The sequence below is a fragment of the Mesoplodon densirostris genome, chromosome 11 (assembly GCF_025265405.1).
Source record: "Mesoplodon densirostris isolate mMesDen1 chromosome 11, mMesDen1 primary haplotype, whole genome shotgun sequence".
NCBI classification, from domain to species: Eukaryota; Metazoa; Chordata; class Mammalia; order Artiodactyla; family Ziphiidae; genus Mesoplodon; species Mesoplodon densirostris.
Genome location: NC_082671.1, coordinates 53519860 through 53537298, shown reverse-complemented (window position 1 = coordinate 53537298; position 17439 = coordinate 53519860). Strand labels below are relative to the sequence as shown.

The 17439-nt window shown below is 39.3% G+C and overlaps 1 protein-coding gene across 2 annotated transcripts in view; it reads left to right on the top strand.

Annotated features, from left to right (window-relative positions):
• The window catches only part of ANO6 (anoctamin 6), a 216351-nt gene that overhangs the window by 140911 nt on the left and 58001 nt on the right, over positions 1-17439 (top strand). For both annotated transcript variants that reach the window (XM_060112165.1, XM_060112164.1), the window contains 4 exons: positions 102-389; positions 608-721; positions 3652-3767; positions 9830-9964. In XM_060112165.1, coding sequence (XP_059968148.1) covers positions 102-389; positions 608-721; positions 3652-3767; positions 9830-9964 — 653 coding nt within the window. The remainder of the gene's footprint in view (positions 1-101; positions 390-607; positions 722-3651; positions 3768-9829; positions 9965-17439) is intronic.

Here is a 17439-nt window from a genome sequence, read left to right as displayed (position 1 = left end):
TTTTATGAAAGAACTATGCAACATAAAAATAATCTGTGTTTTAAAACTGTGAAAATAGTTGGTTTGGTTTTCTGGTTTGTGTTTTCATTCTTCCAATATAGCTTTTGGATGACAAGCTTGTATTTGTAAAAGTACATGCCCCATGGGAAGTGCTATGTACATATGCTGAGATAATGCACATCAAATTGCCTCTGAAACCCAATGATCTGAAAACCCGGTCCTCAGCCTTCGATAATTTCAATTGGTTTACCAAAGTCCTCCAAGTGGATGAAAGTATCATCAAGCCAGAGCAAGAGTTTTTCACTGCCCCATTTGAGAAGAACCGTATGAATGACTTTTACATTCAAGATAGAGATACATTCTTCAATCCAGCCACCAGAAGCCGCATTGTAAGTCTAAACCCAATTTAGCTGCTGTCGTTGGGTGATTTAGAACCTGCTGTTGGATGATTAGTGGTTTAGTTTGGCTGGTTTGGTTTGGTTTTTAAAAGCTGCCCAAAAAAATGGAAAGAAAAGAAAAGAAATACGCCTACAGATTCCTGTTAGGATAGTAAACAATGATTGGTTAGTTACACTAAAACACACACTCTATTTTGGAATCTTTTTAGGTTTACTTCATTCTTTCTCGGATCAAGTATCAAGTAAGGGACAACGTTAAAAAGTTTGGGATTAACAAACTTGTAAGCTCTGGGATCTACAAGGCAGCTTTCCCTCTCCATGATGTAAGTCAAACAGCAAAAATGAAATAAAATATCTAATGTGTACTCCAGTGTTAGTAGGGAAGGGCTAACTTCTTGACCTTGTTTCTTCCTTGATAAAATGAAGACAATGTATTGCAAGACTACAAGCTCATTTAGGGCAGGCACCATGTTGTATTGTTTAATGCTGAATCCCAGGCACAGGGAGGCCCCTCAGTTTAAATGAGTGAATGAATGAGTCAATGAATGAATGAATGAACAAAGGAATGAACAGTAGCTTACCCATAGTTAATGTGTGGAGTGTGTAGATTAGTAGTTAAGAGCATACACTCAGGCTGAACTACCTGCTGTGCCACGTCCTAGCTGGATGATCTTGTGAAAGTCATTTAACCTCCCTGTTCGTCAATTTCCTCAACAATAAAATGGGGGTAATAATGGTACCTACCTCATAGAGTTGTTATGAGTAGCGGTCCCCCACCTTTTTGGCACCAGGGACCGGTTTCATGGAAGACAATATTTACACGTGTGGGGGGGCGGGGATGGTTTAGGGATGATTCAAGGGCATTACATTTATTGTGCACTTTATTTTTATTATTATTACATTGTAATACATAATAAAATAATTATACAAGTCACCATAATACAGAATCAGTGGGAACCCTGAGCTTGTTTTCACTTGCCACTCACTGATAGGGTTTTGTGAGTCTGCAAGCAATTGATTTATTATGGTCTCTGTGCAGTCAAACCTCTCTGCTAATGATAATCTGTATTTGCAGCCTCTCCCCAGCGCTAGCATCACCGCCTCAGCTCCACCTCAGTTCGTCAGGCATTAGATTCTCATAAGGAGCATGCAACCTAGATCCCTCACATGTGCAGTTCACGGTAGGGTTTGCACTCCTATGAGAATCTAATGCCACTGCTGATCTGACAGGAGGCGGAGCTCAGGCGGTAATGTGAGCGATGGGGAGTGGCTGTAAATACAGATGAAGCTTGGCTCGCTCACCTGCCAGCCACTCACCTCATGCTGTGCGGCCAGGTTCCTAACAGGCCATGGACTGATACCAGTCCGTGGCTCAGGGGTTGGATACCCCTGGTTATGAGGGTCAATTAACCCACGTCAATGTTAGAACAGTTCCTGGCATATAATAAGTACTATTTATCTGTCAGCTATTTTCATAATTACTGACAGATATTATTACCAACCAGAAAAGTATTGGTTATTGGTAAGAAAAATACATGTTAGACCATTTCATTTATCATTTTCTGTAATACAGGCTTTTTCCCCTCTGAAATACCATTTTCAAACTGTGCCCTGGAATATCACAGGGCTTTTAAACAGGCGTCTTGTCAGGGTTCTTGTCACGATGGCGATACAGCAGAGTGTTGACATTTTTTAAGGACTATGTACTGAGATGACAGCAACTCCTCAAATTCAGGAGCACTTCTCTAGCTGGTAACATCACTCATGAAATGAAATTTTTAAAATGTGACTGCTTTAGACCCTCAATGATTCCATAAATGCAAGGATATTATATCTAAGCTTTTAAAATAAATTCTGTCATTGAAATAAAATACTATATTATATTGCACTGTTACTTTGTTATATTTGCTGTCAATTTATCTGAATCTCTAAGACCAAAGAAAGCAAAGACTGAGACTGATAATTGCTACTGTGTAATATATGTATTTGTAGATAAAGACAATATTGAAATGTACTGTATAAGATAATAAAACTAGGACAATAAATAGCTTCTTCATACACATGCATAAATAGAGAACGGGGAGCTGGGTGGAGAAGCAGAAGCTGAGCTACCTGGCTAAGAGACCCAACACAGCAGTCCAGCCCTACAGTCCATGTGCTTTATATTTGTGCCCGAGCAAAATTAACAATGAGAGCATGACATGAACTTTGGGGACACTTGCAAATAGCCATCATGATTATTAATATGGGATGCCAAGGTTCTATAATATTCAGTTGACATCTACCCCAGTTCTTTTCCCCTAAAGCCTCTTGTAACTGCACTAGTCCCATGTCCAGGCTAAGGAATGATCTTGTGTGGTATTTGGAAAGGAAGTAAGAGGATGTCAGGACCCGTGTTAAGGCTTTAATACTAATACTTTTCTGGTTGATAATAACATCTGTCAGTAATTATGAAAATAGCTGACAGATATATAGTACTTATTATATGCCAGGGAGTATTGTAACATTGACATGGATTAATTGATCCTCTTAACAGCTCTATGAGGTAGCTGTTATTATGATCCCCATTTTATTGATGAGGAAATTGATGAACGGAGAGGCTAAATGACTCTCACGAGGTCATCCAACTAGAAAGTGGCGGAGCAAGTGTTTCTGGTTCTAGTACAGGTGGAAGGAACGTGAGTCAGGTTGAATTTAAGCAGAAGCAGGAAGTTTGGCTTCTTGAACAAGGTAAATGTATAACAATCATGTCAGGCTTTTTTGTTGTTTACATTCTATGTGTGGTCACAGAATAGCTGCTGAATTGCGGGGCAAAAAGCCTGGGTTTTAGAATTGACCCTGCCACTAACCAGCCAAGGCCCTGGTTTCCCAGGTGTCCAAGGAGGGGCTGGACTCTCAGGTGTTCCTCCAGTGTAGCAGTTTGGGCCCTTAAGCAGCCCAGTTTTTCATTGTTTAGGACTGGCCCATTTACAGGACATTAAGCATCTTCAGGGCTCTCACCAAGTACTAGTGGTGGTCCCCAGGATTCTAACAACCAAGCATTCCTTTCCACCCACATTCGCAAATGGTCCTCCAGGGGTAAGTATCACCCCTGGTTGAGACTTACTAAAAATTACATGGTATTTTCATCCCTTCCAGCAAATAAGGACCCCTTATTTACAAATGACTGTGAAGTGTTAGTACCACATTGAATCAACAGAACACATGAACATGTGGTGATTGTGATGCTCATTTGTTTGCTTCTGCTTCCCAGTGCAACTTCAGCAGTCCGTCAGAGGACCTCAGTTGCCCCAACGAACGCTACCTTCTGTACAGAGAATGGGCTCATCCTCGGAGCATATACAAAAAGCAGCCCTTGGATCTTATCAGGTGAGTTGTAGTGAGCACTCCAGTGAGAAGGGCTCAGGGTTCCCCTCGTGGCTTCTAAATGTGACAGTCCTCCAAGGGTACTGCTAGCCAGTGGAATTCACCTGCAGCCCTGAGCTTCATTGCCCAGAGTTTCTATTGAGGCTTCATTACCTAGGCATGATTGATCGAGTCATTGCCCACATGGCTCAATCTCCAGCCCCTTCTTCTCCTGTTGGTCCTGCAATATCACATGGCTCCAATCACATGGCTGGTCTTTCTGGCATGGCCAGTCTCCATCCTGAGTCATCTCATTAGCACAAACCATCTAGGGTTCACCTTGAATAACAAAGTCATTCCTGTCTTAGGAAATTCCAAGGCATTTGAGGTTACCTCTGAGGAACTGGGACCAAATACCCACCAAATTCTTCATTAAACAGGAGTAAATATTAGATTTAGCTTAAATTGTATGATAAGAGATACCAGTTTTCACTGCTTTCCTGTATCTGCTGTTAGGAACCATTTCCATCAGCATATGAATTTAATGTCTAGTTCAGCATTTGTGTTCTGAAAGCACCGATGTCGGCTACTTTCCAGAAGCTTATGTTGTTTGGGCAAGGCTACTGGAGAGAGATAGATCAAGAACAACTAAACAAACAAAAACAAGCAAATAAGTGAACAAAATTTCTGATTGAAATGAAGAAAATAACACAGTGATAAGATGGGGAGGGGTGGAGTGAAGTGAGTCTAGAAAGTTATCTTTGAGTAGGTGGCATGCGAGCTGAGATTTGTCTAGTGAAAAGGAGCCAGTACTTTGAGGATCTGGAAAAAGTCATTCTAGGAAGAGAGGCAGCTGGTACAGTGGCCCCGAGGCACAAAAACACTTGGCAAGTTTGAGGAAATTGTGAAAACCATTGCTAAGGAGAAAGAGAAAGACGAGACACAAGGTTAGAAGGGTATCAGGAGCATGGAAAGGAGTGTAGACAAGTGCAGTGAGAAGCTGTTGTAATATTTTAAGCATTCGAGTAATTTTATCTCGCTTACATTTTGCAAAGATAGTGTAGAGAATGGGTTACAGGGGGCACAGGAAGCAGGGCGAGCCGGTAGGAGGCTAGTAGCATGAGCCAGATGAGAGATCTTGGGAGCAGATGTAGAAGCGTTTGGGGATTCGGGTTGACAGGATGTGGTTATGGGTTGGGTGTGGAGGGTGAGGAGAAGAGGAGGATCAAGGTAGTCCCCGGTGGCCCTGGAGCCAGGTGCCTGTTCTTTCTATGAAATCTCAGTGCCCGTCCACCTGTACTTGGGGAAAGCCTCTTAACCTTAAAAGTGAGAGTTTTAAAACACTGAAGAATTTTCGTTTTGTTTTACATTTTATTAAGGGAAATTTCAAACATATACAAAAGCAGAGAGAATAGTACAGCAAGTCTGCCTACTATGTCTGTCACCCAGCTCCAAACATTATAAACTCCTAGTCACTGTTATTTCTTGTTTATCTCTACCTCCTACTGGGTCATTTTGAAGAAAATTCCAAATAGTGTAACATTTCATTAGTAAAATGACAAGGTCTCTTAAATACAACCAGAATACTCCTTTTGTTTAAAGTCATGAAATAATCAGTATTCACGTTTTCCTGATTATCACAAAAATACGGTTTTTTTAACAGTTTTTTAGTTGTAATCAGGATCCAAACAAGGTCCAGATGTTGCAACTAATATACCTCTCAAGTGGCTTCTAATCTATAATTTTCCCGTTTCCTTTTTGTTTTCCTTGCAGTTGTTGAGGGGCTTCTCTGTTCTCTGTTGGGCTGATTTCATTCTCCCCTGTGGTGTTAGACTTGTTTTTCTGTCCTGTGTATTTGCTTTAGTTAAGTCATTTGATCCTCATCTAAAAGCTTGATCTGATTGAGGTTCGACTTTGTGCAAGAATACTTGCGTGAGTTTGATACTTCTGTCAAAAGGTACATAGTGTCCAGTTGTCTGTCTCGTGACGATAGCAGCCATTAATGAATGTTGCGTGTTTCATTTGGTCATACCCTAATTTCTTCCTTCATTTATTAGCTGGATCAGAATTATGAAGAGGCACTTTCTCTCATTAACTCAAGTTATCCTGTAGAATAAAATTTTGAAAGAGGATGTTTGTACACATGTCAGTATTTGAAGTTGATATTTATATGAGGGTTCCCTTCCATTATTTTCGTTTTACGTTAAACCTATAGCCTGTGTGATGGCAGGGTGATAGGTTTGATGGCTTTTTAATCATTCTTTATGGGTTTTTGTTTGGGAGCAGGGCTTCTGTAAAGAAAACAACTTCCCCATGATTTTAAGTATCTTTTGCTAAAATACATTTAACTATTCCCTGTCCCTGGTCCACATGTTCCCTTTGTTGCTTCCCATTAGTAACCCCTTGAGCGCTCAGGCTGTTAAACCTTCATCGCTGGTTCCCAGGGGTTAGCAGAGGGAAAATGAACTCTTTCCCAAACAGCAAACCAAACAAACCAGAAAGAACAACCTGGAGGAAACAGACTTTGCCCTGGAAAAAAAAAGCAAAGTTTCCCTCAACACTCTATCTGAGTACTAAGATGTGGTATCCACAGTACAAGGACAGGATTCTATTTTTTAAAAAAGAAAGAAAGAAAGGATTATTCTGAGAATAAAATGCAGCTCTTAGGAATTAAAAATGAACAGAAGAGAAAAAACCCCAACAGCAGTGTTAAAAAATGAAGTTGAAGTAATTGTGCAGAACATAGAGCAAAAATATAAAGGAATAGCAGGAAAATGGGGGAAAAGATAAAAATTTAAAAATCAGTCCAGGATGTGCAATGAACAAATAATAGGAATGCTAAAAATAAGGACAGAGGAAATGTGAGGAGGAAATCAGATAAATATTTCATGACAAGTACCTGTAGAACTGTATTGAAGAACTGAGCACCGAGTCTCTGGATGGTCAGAGAGTACTCAGAGCCCAGCCCGGAGGATGAACATGGAGCCATTAAGCCATTGCAACGTGACCTCTCAAATACCACAGACAGACAGAAGGTCCTACAGGCCTCCAGAAAGAAAAACAGGTTTCATATGAAGGAGCAAGACTCATAATAACATTGAATTTCTCAACAACAACACTGCAACGTACAAGAAAAGAGAGCAATAATTTCATATTTCTGAGGAAGGTGCTTTTTTTTTTTTTTTTTTTTTTTTTTCCCTCGGTACACAGGCCTCTCACTGCTGTGGCCTTTCCCTTTGCGGAGCACAGGCTCCGGACGCACAGGCTCAGTGGCCATGGCTCACGGGCCTAGCCGCTCTGCGGCATGTGGGATCCTCCCGGGCCGGGGCACGAACCCACGTCCCCCGCATCGGCAGGTGGACTCTCAACCACTGCGCCACCAGGGAAGCCCAGGAAGGTGCTTTTTTTAACTCACGGTCCAAATGCAGTATGGCCAAACTGTTCATTAGGTGTGAGGAATTTTCACAATTTAAATGTGCAAAGTAATGGAGGAGGTACTCCACCGAGAAAAAGATGTGGATTCAGTAAATGGGGATTCCCAACCCGAGAGAGGGACAGGGCAATCCTACGTGACAGCTCTGTGGCAGGACTAGCAAGTCATTAATCCAGGTGGCAGGAGCTCTGAAGAGATTGAGTCAAGGACATGAAATTGATAGGCTACCTCATGTGTTAGAAAGTAGTGAGAAAGTTACACATTAAAGGAAAGTCTGGGGTTGAATCGTTCATAAGTACACAGAAAACTAAGCAATGAACCACCAAGACAATTATTAATTCCAGAGAAAACAAAATATTGGGCGGGAGAGAAAAAGTAAGCATAGCAGATGACTTGAAGCAGCTATGAGCAGTCTTTACAGAGTCTTACTATTTATAGAGCAAGGATATTGCTGTAATCAAAATTATATTGTAACTATGTCGAGAAGATGGAAGAGTGGAGGTGTGGGTGTGTAGATGAGACGGGGATTGAAAGAGAGCTTGGGGCTTCCCTGGTGGCGCAGTGGTTGAGAGTCCGCCTGCTGATGCAGGGGACACGGGTTCGTGCCCCGGTCCGGGAAGATCCCACATGCCACGGAGCGGCTGGGTCCGTGAGCCATGGCCGCTAAGCCTGCGTGTCCGGAGCCTGTGCTCCGCAATGGGAGAGGCCACAAGAGTGAGAGGCCCGCGTACTGCAAAAAAAAAAAAAAAAGAAAAAAGAAAGAGAGCTTAAACCTCATCTTCCAAAGTAGAGTATCAGTAGGTGATACATAAAACTGAAAAGTAAATAAACTGCACTACATGTATATTATTTAGAGAGATGGAGGTAAATATTCCAGGAATCAGCTGTAAGAGTCAAAAGTGCTTGCTTTTGGCCAGGACATGGGAGAAGTTGTTGGGGACTGCTTCTTTTTATAATCAGTGTTCTATCAGTAGAAGTGTTTGACTCTTTAATGAATGTATAGGTATAACTTTGATTTAAAAAATCAAAGCTGAAGTTTTAGAAATTGGTGTTAAGAATTGGGATGTTTGGGGCAGAGAGAGATAATAATCAGAGAATATCCCATTTGAAGGGCTCCTCATTTTCCCCAGCCTTTCAGCAAGAACCAGGAGGCAGGCTTTCTGTTTAAGATTTTAAAAATTCTTTCTGACCTTCTTGCCTGCAGTGTGACGGAGGTACCTTCGGAAGTAATGAGCCCCCGTCCCTGTAAATATCCAAGCAAAGACTGCCTGACCAGCTCTCCAAATGTAGCAGGATATTTTTACTATTGGGCAGTTGGAGCAGGCGACTTCTAACATTCTTTCCAGTTTTAAATGTGGTATCTCCAGGGCACATGATTGATAAGAACATATTCAGAAAGCCTAACAGCAAAGAGCCCAAGACGTCTCAAACCCACTGCCAGGGTTTTCTCTCCCAAACACCATCCTGAGCCTGCCATTTACCTGTCATCCATGAGCCGGACCACAAAGCCCCGGTCGCATGAGAACGGACACACTGTGTTCCCCCTGGTTCCTGATTCCACATCAGTCTCAGCGCTTCCTTTTCCCCATGGATGTGACCCACACCGAGGCCTATGACCAGGGAGCTCTCCTCTCAGCTGCCCTGTGAGTGCTGGTCCAGCCCAGGGATGTTCCTGTGTGAAGTCTTCTAGGACTCCAGGCTGTTTCTCAGGGCTGAGTCCCCGCTAGGCTAAGCCTACAGAGCTCAGCCCAGCTCCAAACTGAGCCAGAAGCCTCATAGAGGCCTCAGAGCTAAGTAAACCTACAGGTTTTACCACCCACTACTGAGCCAGAAGTGAAAAGTGAGTTGAGGAAAAGTATCAGCAAGAGTCACCTAAACAAGTGTCTCATTGCTTTCTCCTCACCCCTAAACCCTTTGTCTCTGCCTGTGTGTATTTATCTCCCTTTCAGGAACAATCTGGCCCTGCTTCATGCTCTGCCTCCTTTCTTATCTCGCCCACCTGGCCTCTTCCATTTACCCCAGATTAATTTAAAAACATTGAAGAGTTTGTAAAACTTAGGAAAAATAGAAGTGCTACATACAAAGAATACAGAGCAGTAGATTCCTCAGTTGTATCCGTCCTGCCCTCTCCCATTCTCATGAGTTTTATAAGTATTTTGGTCAGAGAGCCATTCCACTTCTAGTTAATGGTTATCAGCATTTTCTTATTATTTGTGATTTACGTTACATTTGCTCCAAGGAAGTTCCCGAGATAAAGCAAAAACAGGTAACTGAGCAAATTGTTCCTGTTCATTTGTTTCATGCGTGTTAAGAACAATCTGGGGGAATTTATCAAATCTGCCAGTCTTTACAAAGAGTGATGATAATATTCTCTATCTGCTCCATATTCAGCATTTCCCCCTCCTTTGCTGTATTCTAATTTACTTCTCTTCAGCAGGTTAATCCGTGATCAGTACTTCCATGATATGTAAAATACTTCTTGTTTCACAGTAGAATTTGGGGCCTGCTATGAAAATGGATGTTTTTAAGTGTGAATTGAGTCAGAGGTTTAATTTTAAAGCCCCCTTTATATTTAGAATCAGAAATTAATATTAGGATAAAGCTGCAGAGTGATCATATGTCTCTTCTGAAAATAACTTCTGTCTTTCTTCAGGAAATACTATGGAGAGAAGATTGGAATCTATTTTGCCTGGCTGGGCTATTACACTCAGATGCTTCTCCTGGCAGCAGTTGTGGGAGTGGCTTGCTTTCTCTATGGATATTTTAATCAGAATAACTGTACATGGAGGTAACCTCTCTCTATTCCTTGTTACCGTGCTGAAAAGTTGATTAGACATAAAATTATTTTCAGGAACTTAGACTGTTTTAGTAAAAGAAGACTCATCGCAGAACACTTACTGCTTTAGATGATATATCCCTTTTGTCCTGAGCACAATAACTAAGTGAAATGGAAGAAAATTTTTCTTAGATAACGCAGCCCAGCCTCTGACAGGAATATTACCGTTAGGAAACACGCCAGTATTTTAAGACAATACTTTGTTTGAAAAAGAAATGAGGTCTGGAGGGAGAATCAACTTTTAACTTCTGGCTCCCAGAGGAATGCTTCACTCAGCCCCACAGATGTGGGCCAGGAGCAGCTCTGATTGCTTCAGGGTTTCAATGGCAAAACTGGTAAAATTGGTGTTTTTATGTTTTTAGAAATGACTTCTTAACATATATTAAGGAATACATGTTTAAAAACTCAAGTAAATGATACTTTCTTTTGTTTGTTTTACTTAAAAAAAAAAAAAGCCCTAACAGTGTTAGGGGGAAAAAAAGTAGTAAAGAATGAGTTTGTGCTTGATGTTGAAATTAAAATACCAGCTGCACTGTCTAGAGGGAAATACATGGGTGCCAGAACACTGAATTTCACCATCAGTGTTCTAAAATGTATTATTAATCCTTTGCTTTTGGTAATCTCAACCTCCAGAAGGGATGCAACACTGATGCACAGGCTCCGGACACGCAGGCTTAGCGGCCATGGCTCACGGGCCTAGCTGCTCCGTGGCATTTTCTCTTGTTCATCTGGCCTCTATCCAGGTGTGACAGCCAGATCAAAATTTCTGGGCAACAGAGACAAACCGATGACCAAATTTTACTAGCCCAGGGCATATGAGCCTGGCTCTGGAGGCAGGAAGCTTACATGGCAGCTCTGATGTATAGGCATAATTATCCATTCTGTTAACAGAGGATTCTGAGTGTTTGTGCCCGTTATGGTTCTTAGCTAGAAAGCTGCAGATGGTCTTTGAAGTACTCTCCTCTCTTCACTGGAAAAGAGTTTAGGGCCAAAGGCTGAATGTTGATATCTTTTGCCTAAATTTGTCCTTGGCTTCTCCATTGTTTTGCATATTGTTCCAGCCAAAAAAAGGTATCTCAAAAATACACTTTCAAAGTGAAAAAGTAACATTTTTTCTTCTTTTTTTTCCTTTTTTTTTTTCTCGGTACGCGGGCCTCTCACTGCTGTGGCCTCTCCCGTTGCGGAGCACAGGCTCCGGACGCGCAGGCTCAGCGGCCATGGCTCGTGGGCCCAGCCGCTCCGTGGCCCGTGGGATCTTCCCGGGCCGGGGCACAAACCTGTGTCCCCTGCATCGGCAGGTGGACTCTCAACCACTGCGCCACCAGGGAAGCCCAAAAGTAGCATTTTTATACGGTTCTTGCATGGTGGTGGTTCTCATTATAATTTATTTTATAAAATCACCATAACAGGCACACCACATATTCCTACTCTTTCACACAAATTAATTTACAGAGAAGGGTGTGGAGGGGGGGATAGAGTCTTGAGGATATACTCCCTGTGCTCAAAACTATAGTGACTTTATTTACTTAATTTTTAAATAGTTTTAAAATATTTAAAATATATGTATTTACAGTTAATTTTATTACATACTGAGTAGAGTCACAAGAATAGAAAATGTATTCAAGATGTAAGGAATAATGATTCATTACCCAGTTTAAGAAAAAGAACATAACTGTTACCCATGAAGTGCTTTGCTCAATTGCATCCCCTTACTTTGGAAATGACAACTATACTAAATTTTATTTTTATCATTCCTTAACATACACTGTATATTCTTTTTCACATGTACTTGTACCCCTACAAAATATAATTTATTTTGTGTGCTTTTGAAAATATCTATGGATAGGCAGAGGATACTGTAGGTATTTCCTCTTCTATAAAAGGCCTGTTTAAAGCTTATGCACGGGCTTCCCTGGTGGCGCAGTGGTTGAGAATCTGCCTGCCAATGCAGGGGACATGGGTTCGAGCCCTGGTCTGGGAAGATCCCACATGCCACGGAGCAACTAGGCCCGTGAGCCACAACTACTGAGCCTGCGCGTCTGGAGCCTGTGCTCCGCAACAAGAGAGGCTGCGAGAGTGAGAAGCCCGCGCACCGTGATGAAGAGTGGCTCCCACTTGCCGCAACTAGAGAAAGCCCTCGCACAGAAACGAAGACCCAACACAGCCATAAATAAATAAATAAATAAATAAAATTTAAAGCTTATGCACACTTTAAAATAACAGCTTTATTGAGATATAATTCATATACCATAAAATGCTCCCTTTGAAAGAGTACAATTAGTGGTTTTAAGTACATTCACAGAGTTTAACAACCCTCACCGCTATCTAATTTTAGAACATTTTCATCACCCTACAAGGAACCTTTAGTACCTTTAGTACTCACTCCCTAACCTCCCTTTCCCTTAGCCCCTGGCAGCTACTAATTTACTTTCTGTCTCTACGTATTTGCCTATTCTGGACATTTCCTAAAGGGAACCATATAATATGTGCAGCATGTGGTGTTTTGTGATTGTCATCTTTCACTTAGCATAATGTTTTCACAGTGCATCCATGGTATAGCATGGACCAGTACTCCATTCCGTTTTGTGGTCAAATAATATGCCATTATATGGATACACAACATTGTTTATCCATCCATCAGTCAACATTTGGGTTGTTTCCACTTTTTAGCTATGGTGAATAATTCTGCTGTGATCATTCATGTACAAGTTTTTGTGTGGACATATGTTTTCAGTTCTCTTGAGAATATATCAAAAGATGGAATTGCTGGGATGTATGGTAACTGTAGATTTAACTTTTTGAGGAACTGCCAAGTATTTTTTTAAAAGTGACGGTATCATTTTACATTCCCAGTAGCTATGTATGAGGATTCCAATTTCTCCAAATCCTCATCAACACTTGTTATTGCTGGGTTATAAACAAACAAACAAACAAACAAATAAATAAATATTAGCCATCCTAGTTGGTATGAAGTGGTATGTCATTATGGCTTTGATTTGTATTTCGCTAATGCCCACTGATGTTGAGTGACTTTTCATGTGCTTATTTTGTCATTTGTATATCTTCTTTGGAGAAACAACTGTTCAAATTCTTTGCCCATTTTAATTGTGTCATTTGTATTGTCTAGTTTTAAGTGTTCTTCAAATATTTTGGATAAAAGCCCCTTATCAAATATTTATATTGCAAATATTTTCTCCCCTTCTGTGAATTGTCTTTTCACTTTCTTGATGGTGTCCTTTGAAACACAAAAGTTTTTAATTTTAATGAAGTGCAGTTTACCTGATTTTTTACTTTTGTTGTTTGTGCTTTTGGTGTCATGTCTTAGAAAGCATTTGTAATCCAAAGTCATGAAGACTTTCTCAATGTTTATCTTCTAAAAGTTTTGTAGTTTTAGGTCTATGAGTTCATTTTTGTAAATGGTATAAGGTAAAGTTTCAACTTTCTTTCTTGCCAGGTATATATACAGGTGTCCCAGCACCATTTTGTAAAGATTATTTTCTCCCCATTGGATTATCTTGGCACCCTTGTCAAAAAATATTTGGCCATAAATATAAGAGTTTGTTATGGACTGTCAATTCGTTTCTATCAATCTATATGTCTGTCCTTTATGCAAGTACCACACTATATTGATTGCTATAGTTTTTTAGTAAGTTTTGAAATTGGAAACTTTGTTTTTCAGGATTGTTTTGATTATTCTGGGTACCTTGCATTTCCATATTAATTTTAGGATCAGCTTGTTCATTTCTACAAAAAAGCCAGAATTGCATTGAATCTGTAGGCCACTTTAAGGACTACTGCCATCTTAACAATATTAAGGCTTCTTATCCATAAACACAGAATAGCTTTCCATTTATTTAGGTCATCTTTAATTTCTATCAATATTTTGTTTTCAGTATACACGTTTCACACTTCTTTTCTCAAATTTATTCTAAGTATTTTATTATTTTTGATGCTATTGTAAATGAAATTGTTTCCTTCATTTTATTTTTAGATTATTCATTCATGTTGTATAGAAATATAATTACTTTTTATCTACTGATTTGTGTATTATAACCTTGATGGACTGGCTTCTTAATTCTAATAGTTTTTGGTGGGTTCCTTAGGATTTTAATATACTATATCATATCATCTGGAATAGAAATGGTTTTACTTATTTCTTTCTAATCTAGAGGTTTTTAATTTATTTTCCTTGTCTAGTTGCCCTGACTAGAACCTCTAGTACAGTGCTGATCTTGGGAGGAAAGTATTCAGTCTTTCACCGTTAACTATGATCTTTGCTCTGGTTTTTCCGTAGATGTTCTTTATCAAGTTGAGGACATTCTCTTCTATTCCTAGTTTTTAATCCATTCTATTAATATGACATATTACATGAATTGATTTTTGTACAGTTGAATGGTCCTTGCAGTCCTGGATACATCCCACTTGATTTGATTTGATTTACTGGATTTAATTTGCTAATATTTTGTTGAAGATTTTTGCATTTATATTCATAAGAGATAGTAGTCTGTAGTTTTCTTGTGATGCCTTTGTCTGGTTTCAGTATTGGTGTAATACTGGTTTCATAGAATGAATTGGGAAATGTTTCTACCTCTTTATTTTTAGGAGAGTTCGTGAAGCATTGGCATCAGTTTTTCTTTCAATGGCTGTAGAATTCACCAGTGAAGCCACATGGGCTTAGGCATTTCTTTGATTACTAATTCAGTCTCTTAACTCACTGTAGGTCTATTCAGGTTTTCTATTTCTTCTTGAGTCAACTTCAGTCATTTATGTTTTTCTAGGAATTTATCTATTTCATCTAGATTATTCCATTTGTTGGCATATAATTATTGACAGTATTCCCTTATAGGCCTTCTTTATTTCTGTAAGGTCAACAGTAATGTTCCTCCTTTCATTTCTAAGTTTAGTAATTTGCGTCTTCTCTCTTTCTTTTCTTGACTAGTCTAGCTAAAAACTTGTCAATTCTATTGATCTTTTCAAAGAACCAACTGTCGATTTTTCTCTGTTGCATATCTATTCTCTATTCCATTTACTTCTGCCTTTTGTCTTTTGATTGGAATATTTAATTCATTTACATTAGTGTAATTTCTGATAAGCTTGGAATTACATCTGCCATTTTTCTCTTTGTTTTCTATATTATGTCTTTTTTTTCATTCCTCCATTACTACATTTTTGTATAGAATATTTTCTAGTATACCATTTTAATTCTATTTTAATTTGTTGTTTCTTTTACTTTTTTTTTTTTTTTTTGGTATTTTCTTAAGTGGTTGCCCTGGAGATTATAATTAACATCTTGTTTTAAAGCAATCTAGTTCATATTAATCCCAACTTAATTTCAGTAGTATATAAAAACTCTGCTTTGGTATCAGTCTGTCCCCCCCCTCCTTTGTGCTATTATTGTCAAACAAATTACATTTTTATGCATTTATAAGCCCATCAACACAGTTTCATAAGTATTGTCTTATGCAGTTATCTTTTACATCAGATAGAAGAAAATAATTATATGCAAAAATATATTTATATTTTCTTCTTTTTTTTTAACCTGTGTAGTTACCTCTACCATTGCTCTTTAGTTTTTCAGCTGAGTTTGACTTACTGTCTAGTGTCCTTTCATTTAAGCCTGAAGGACTCTCCTTAGTATTTCTTATAGAGCAGGTCTGCTAGCAGTGGAATCTTTCAGATAATTCTCCTTCATTATAAAAATCTATTATATAAATATAAATCTTTCAAATAATGTCTCCTTCATTTCTTTTTAAACTTTTTATTTTATATTGGAGTATAGCCAATTAGCAATGTTGTGACAGTTTCAGGTGCATGGCAAAGCGACTCAGACATACGTATAAATATACATATACATATACATATACATGTACATATACATATACATATACATGTATCCATTCTCCCCCAACCTCCCCTCCCATCCAGGCTGCCACATAACGTTGAGCAGAGTTCCTTGTGCTATACAGTAGGTCCTTGTTGGTTATCCATTTTAAATATAGCAGTGTATATATATCGATCCCAAACTCCCTAACTGTCCCTTCCCCTCACCCTTCCCCCCGGTAACCATAAGTTCCTTCTCTAGGTCCGTGAGTCTGTTTCTGTTTTGTAAATAAGTTCATTTGTATCATTTCTTTTTAGATACCATATATAAGGGGTATCATATGACATTTCTCTTTCTCTGACTTACTTTACTCAGCATGACAATCTCTAGGTCCATCCATGTTGCTGCAAATGGCATTATTTCATTCTTTTTAATGGCTGAGTAATATTCCATTGTGTGTATGCACCCACATCTTCTCCATCCATTCCTCTGTCAATGGACATTTAGGTTGCTTCCATGTCTTGGCTATCGTAAACAGTGCTGCAATGAACACTGGGGTGCATGTATCCTTTTGGACCACGTTTTTCTCTGGATATATGCCCCAAAGACCCCAAATAGCCAAGGCAATCTTGAGAAAGAAAAACGGAGCTGGAGGAATCAGGCTCCCTGGCTTCACACTGTACTACGAAGCTATAGTCATCAAACCAGTATGGTACTGGCACAAAAATAGAAATATAGATCAATGGAACAGGATGGAAAGCCCAGAAATAAACCCACACACCTGTGGTCAATTAATCTATGACAAAGGAGGCAAAGGAGGCAAAACATAATGGTGGAAAGACAGTCTCTTCAACAAATGGTGCTGGGAAAACTGGACAGCTACATGTTAAAAAAAAATGAAATTAGATCATTCTTTAACACCATACACAAAAATAAAATGGAATAAAGACCTAAATGTGAGACAAGACACTATAAAACTCCTAGAGGAAAATATAGGCAGAACACTCTCTGATGTAAATCGCAGCAATATCTTTTTTGATCTGTCTCCCAGAATAATGGAAATAAAAACAAAAATAAACAAATGGGACCTAATTAAACTATCCTTCATTTTTTGAAGAATAGTTTTGCTGGATATAGAATTCTTGATTGACAGTCTTTTCCTTTAGCACTTTGGTGATATCATCCCACTCCCTTCTGGCTTTCATGGTTTCTGATTAGAAATCAACTGCTTATCTTACTGAGGAGTCTTAGTATATGTTGAGTCATTTTTCTCTTTCTGCTGTCAAAATTCTCTCTTCTTGTCTTTTGACACACTGAGTCTGATGTGCCTATGTTTGGATATCTCCAAGTTTATACTACTTGGAGGTTGTTGAGCTTCTTGGATGTACAAATTAATGTTTTCATCAAATTTGGGAAGTTTTTCAGCCATTATTTCTTCACATATTGTTTCCGCCCCCTTTCTTTCCCTCCTTCCTTCTGGCACTCCTATTATGTGTATTGTTGATGGTGTCCCACCAATCTCTTGAGTCTGTGTTCATTTTTTGTCATTCCTTTTTCTTTGTGTTTCTCAGACTTGATAATCTCAATAGACCTAGTTTTAAATTAG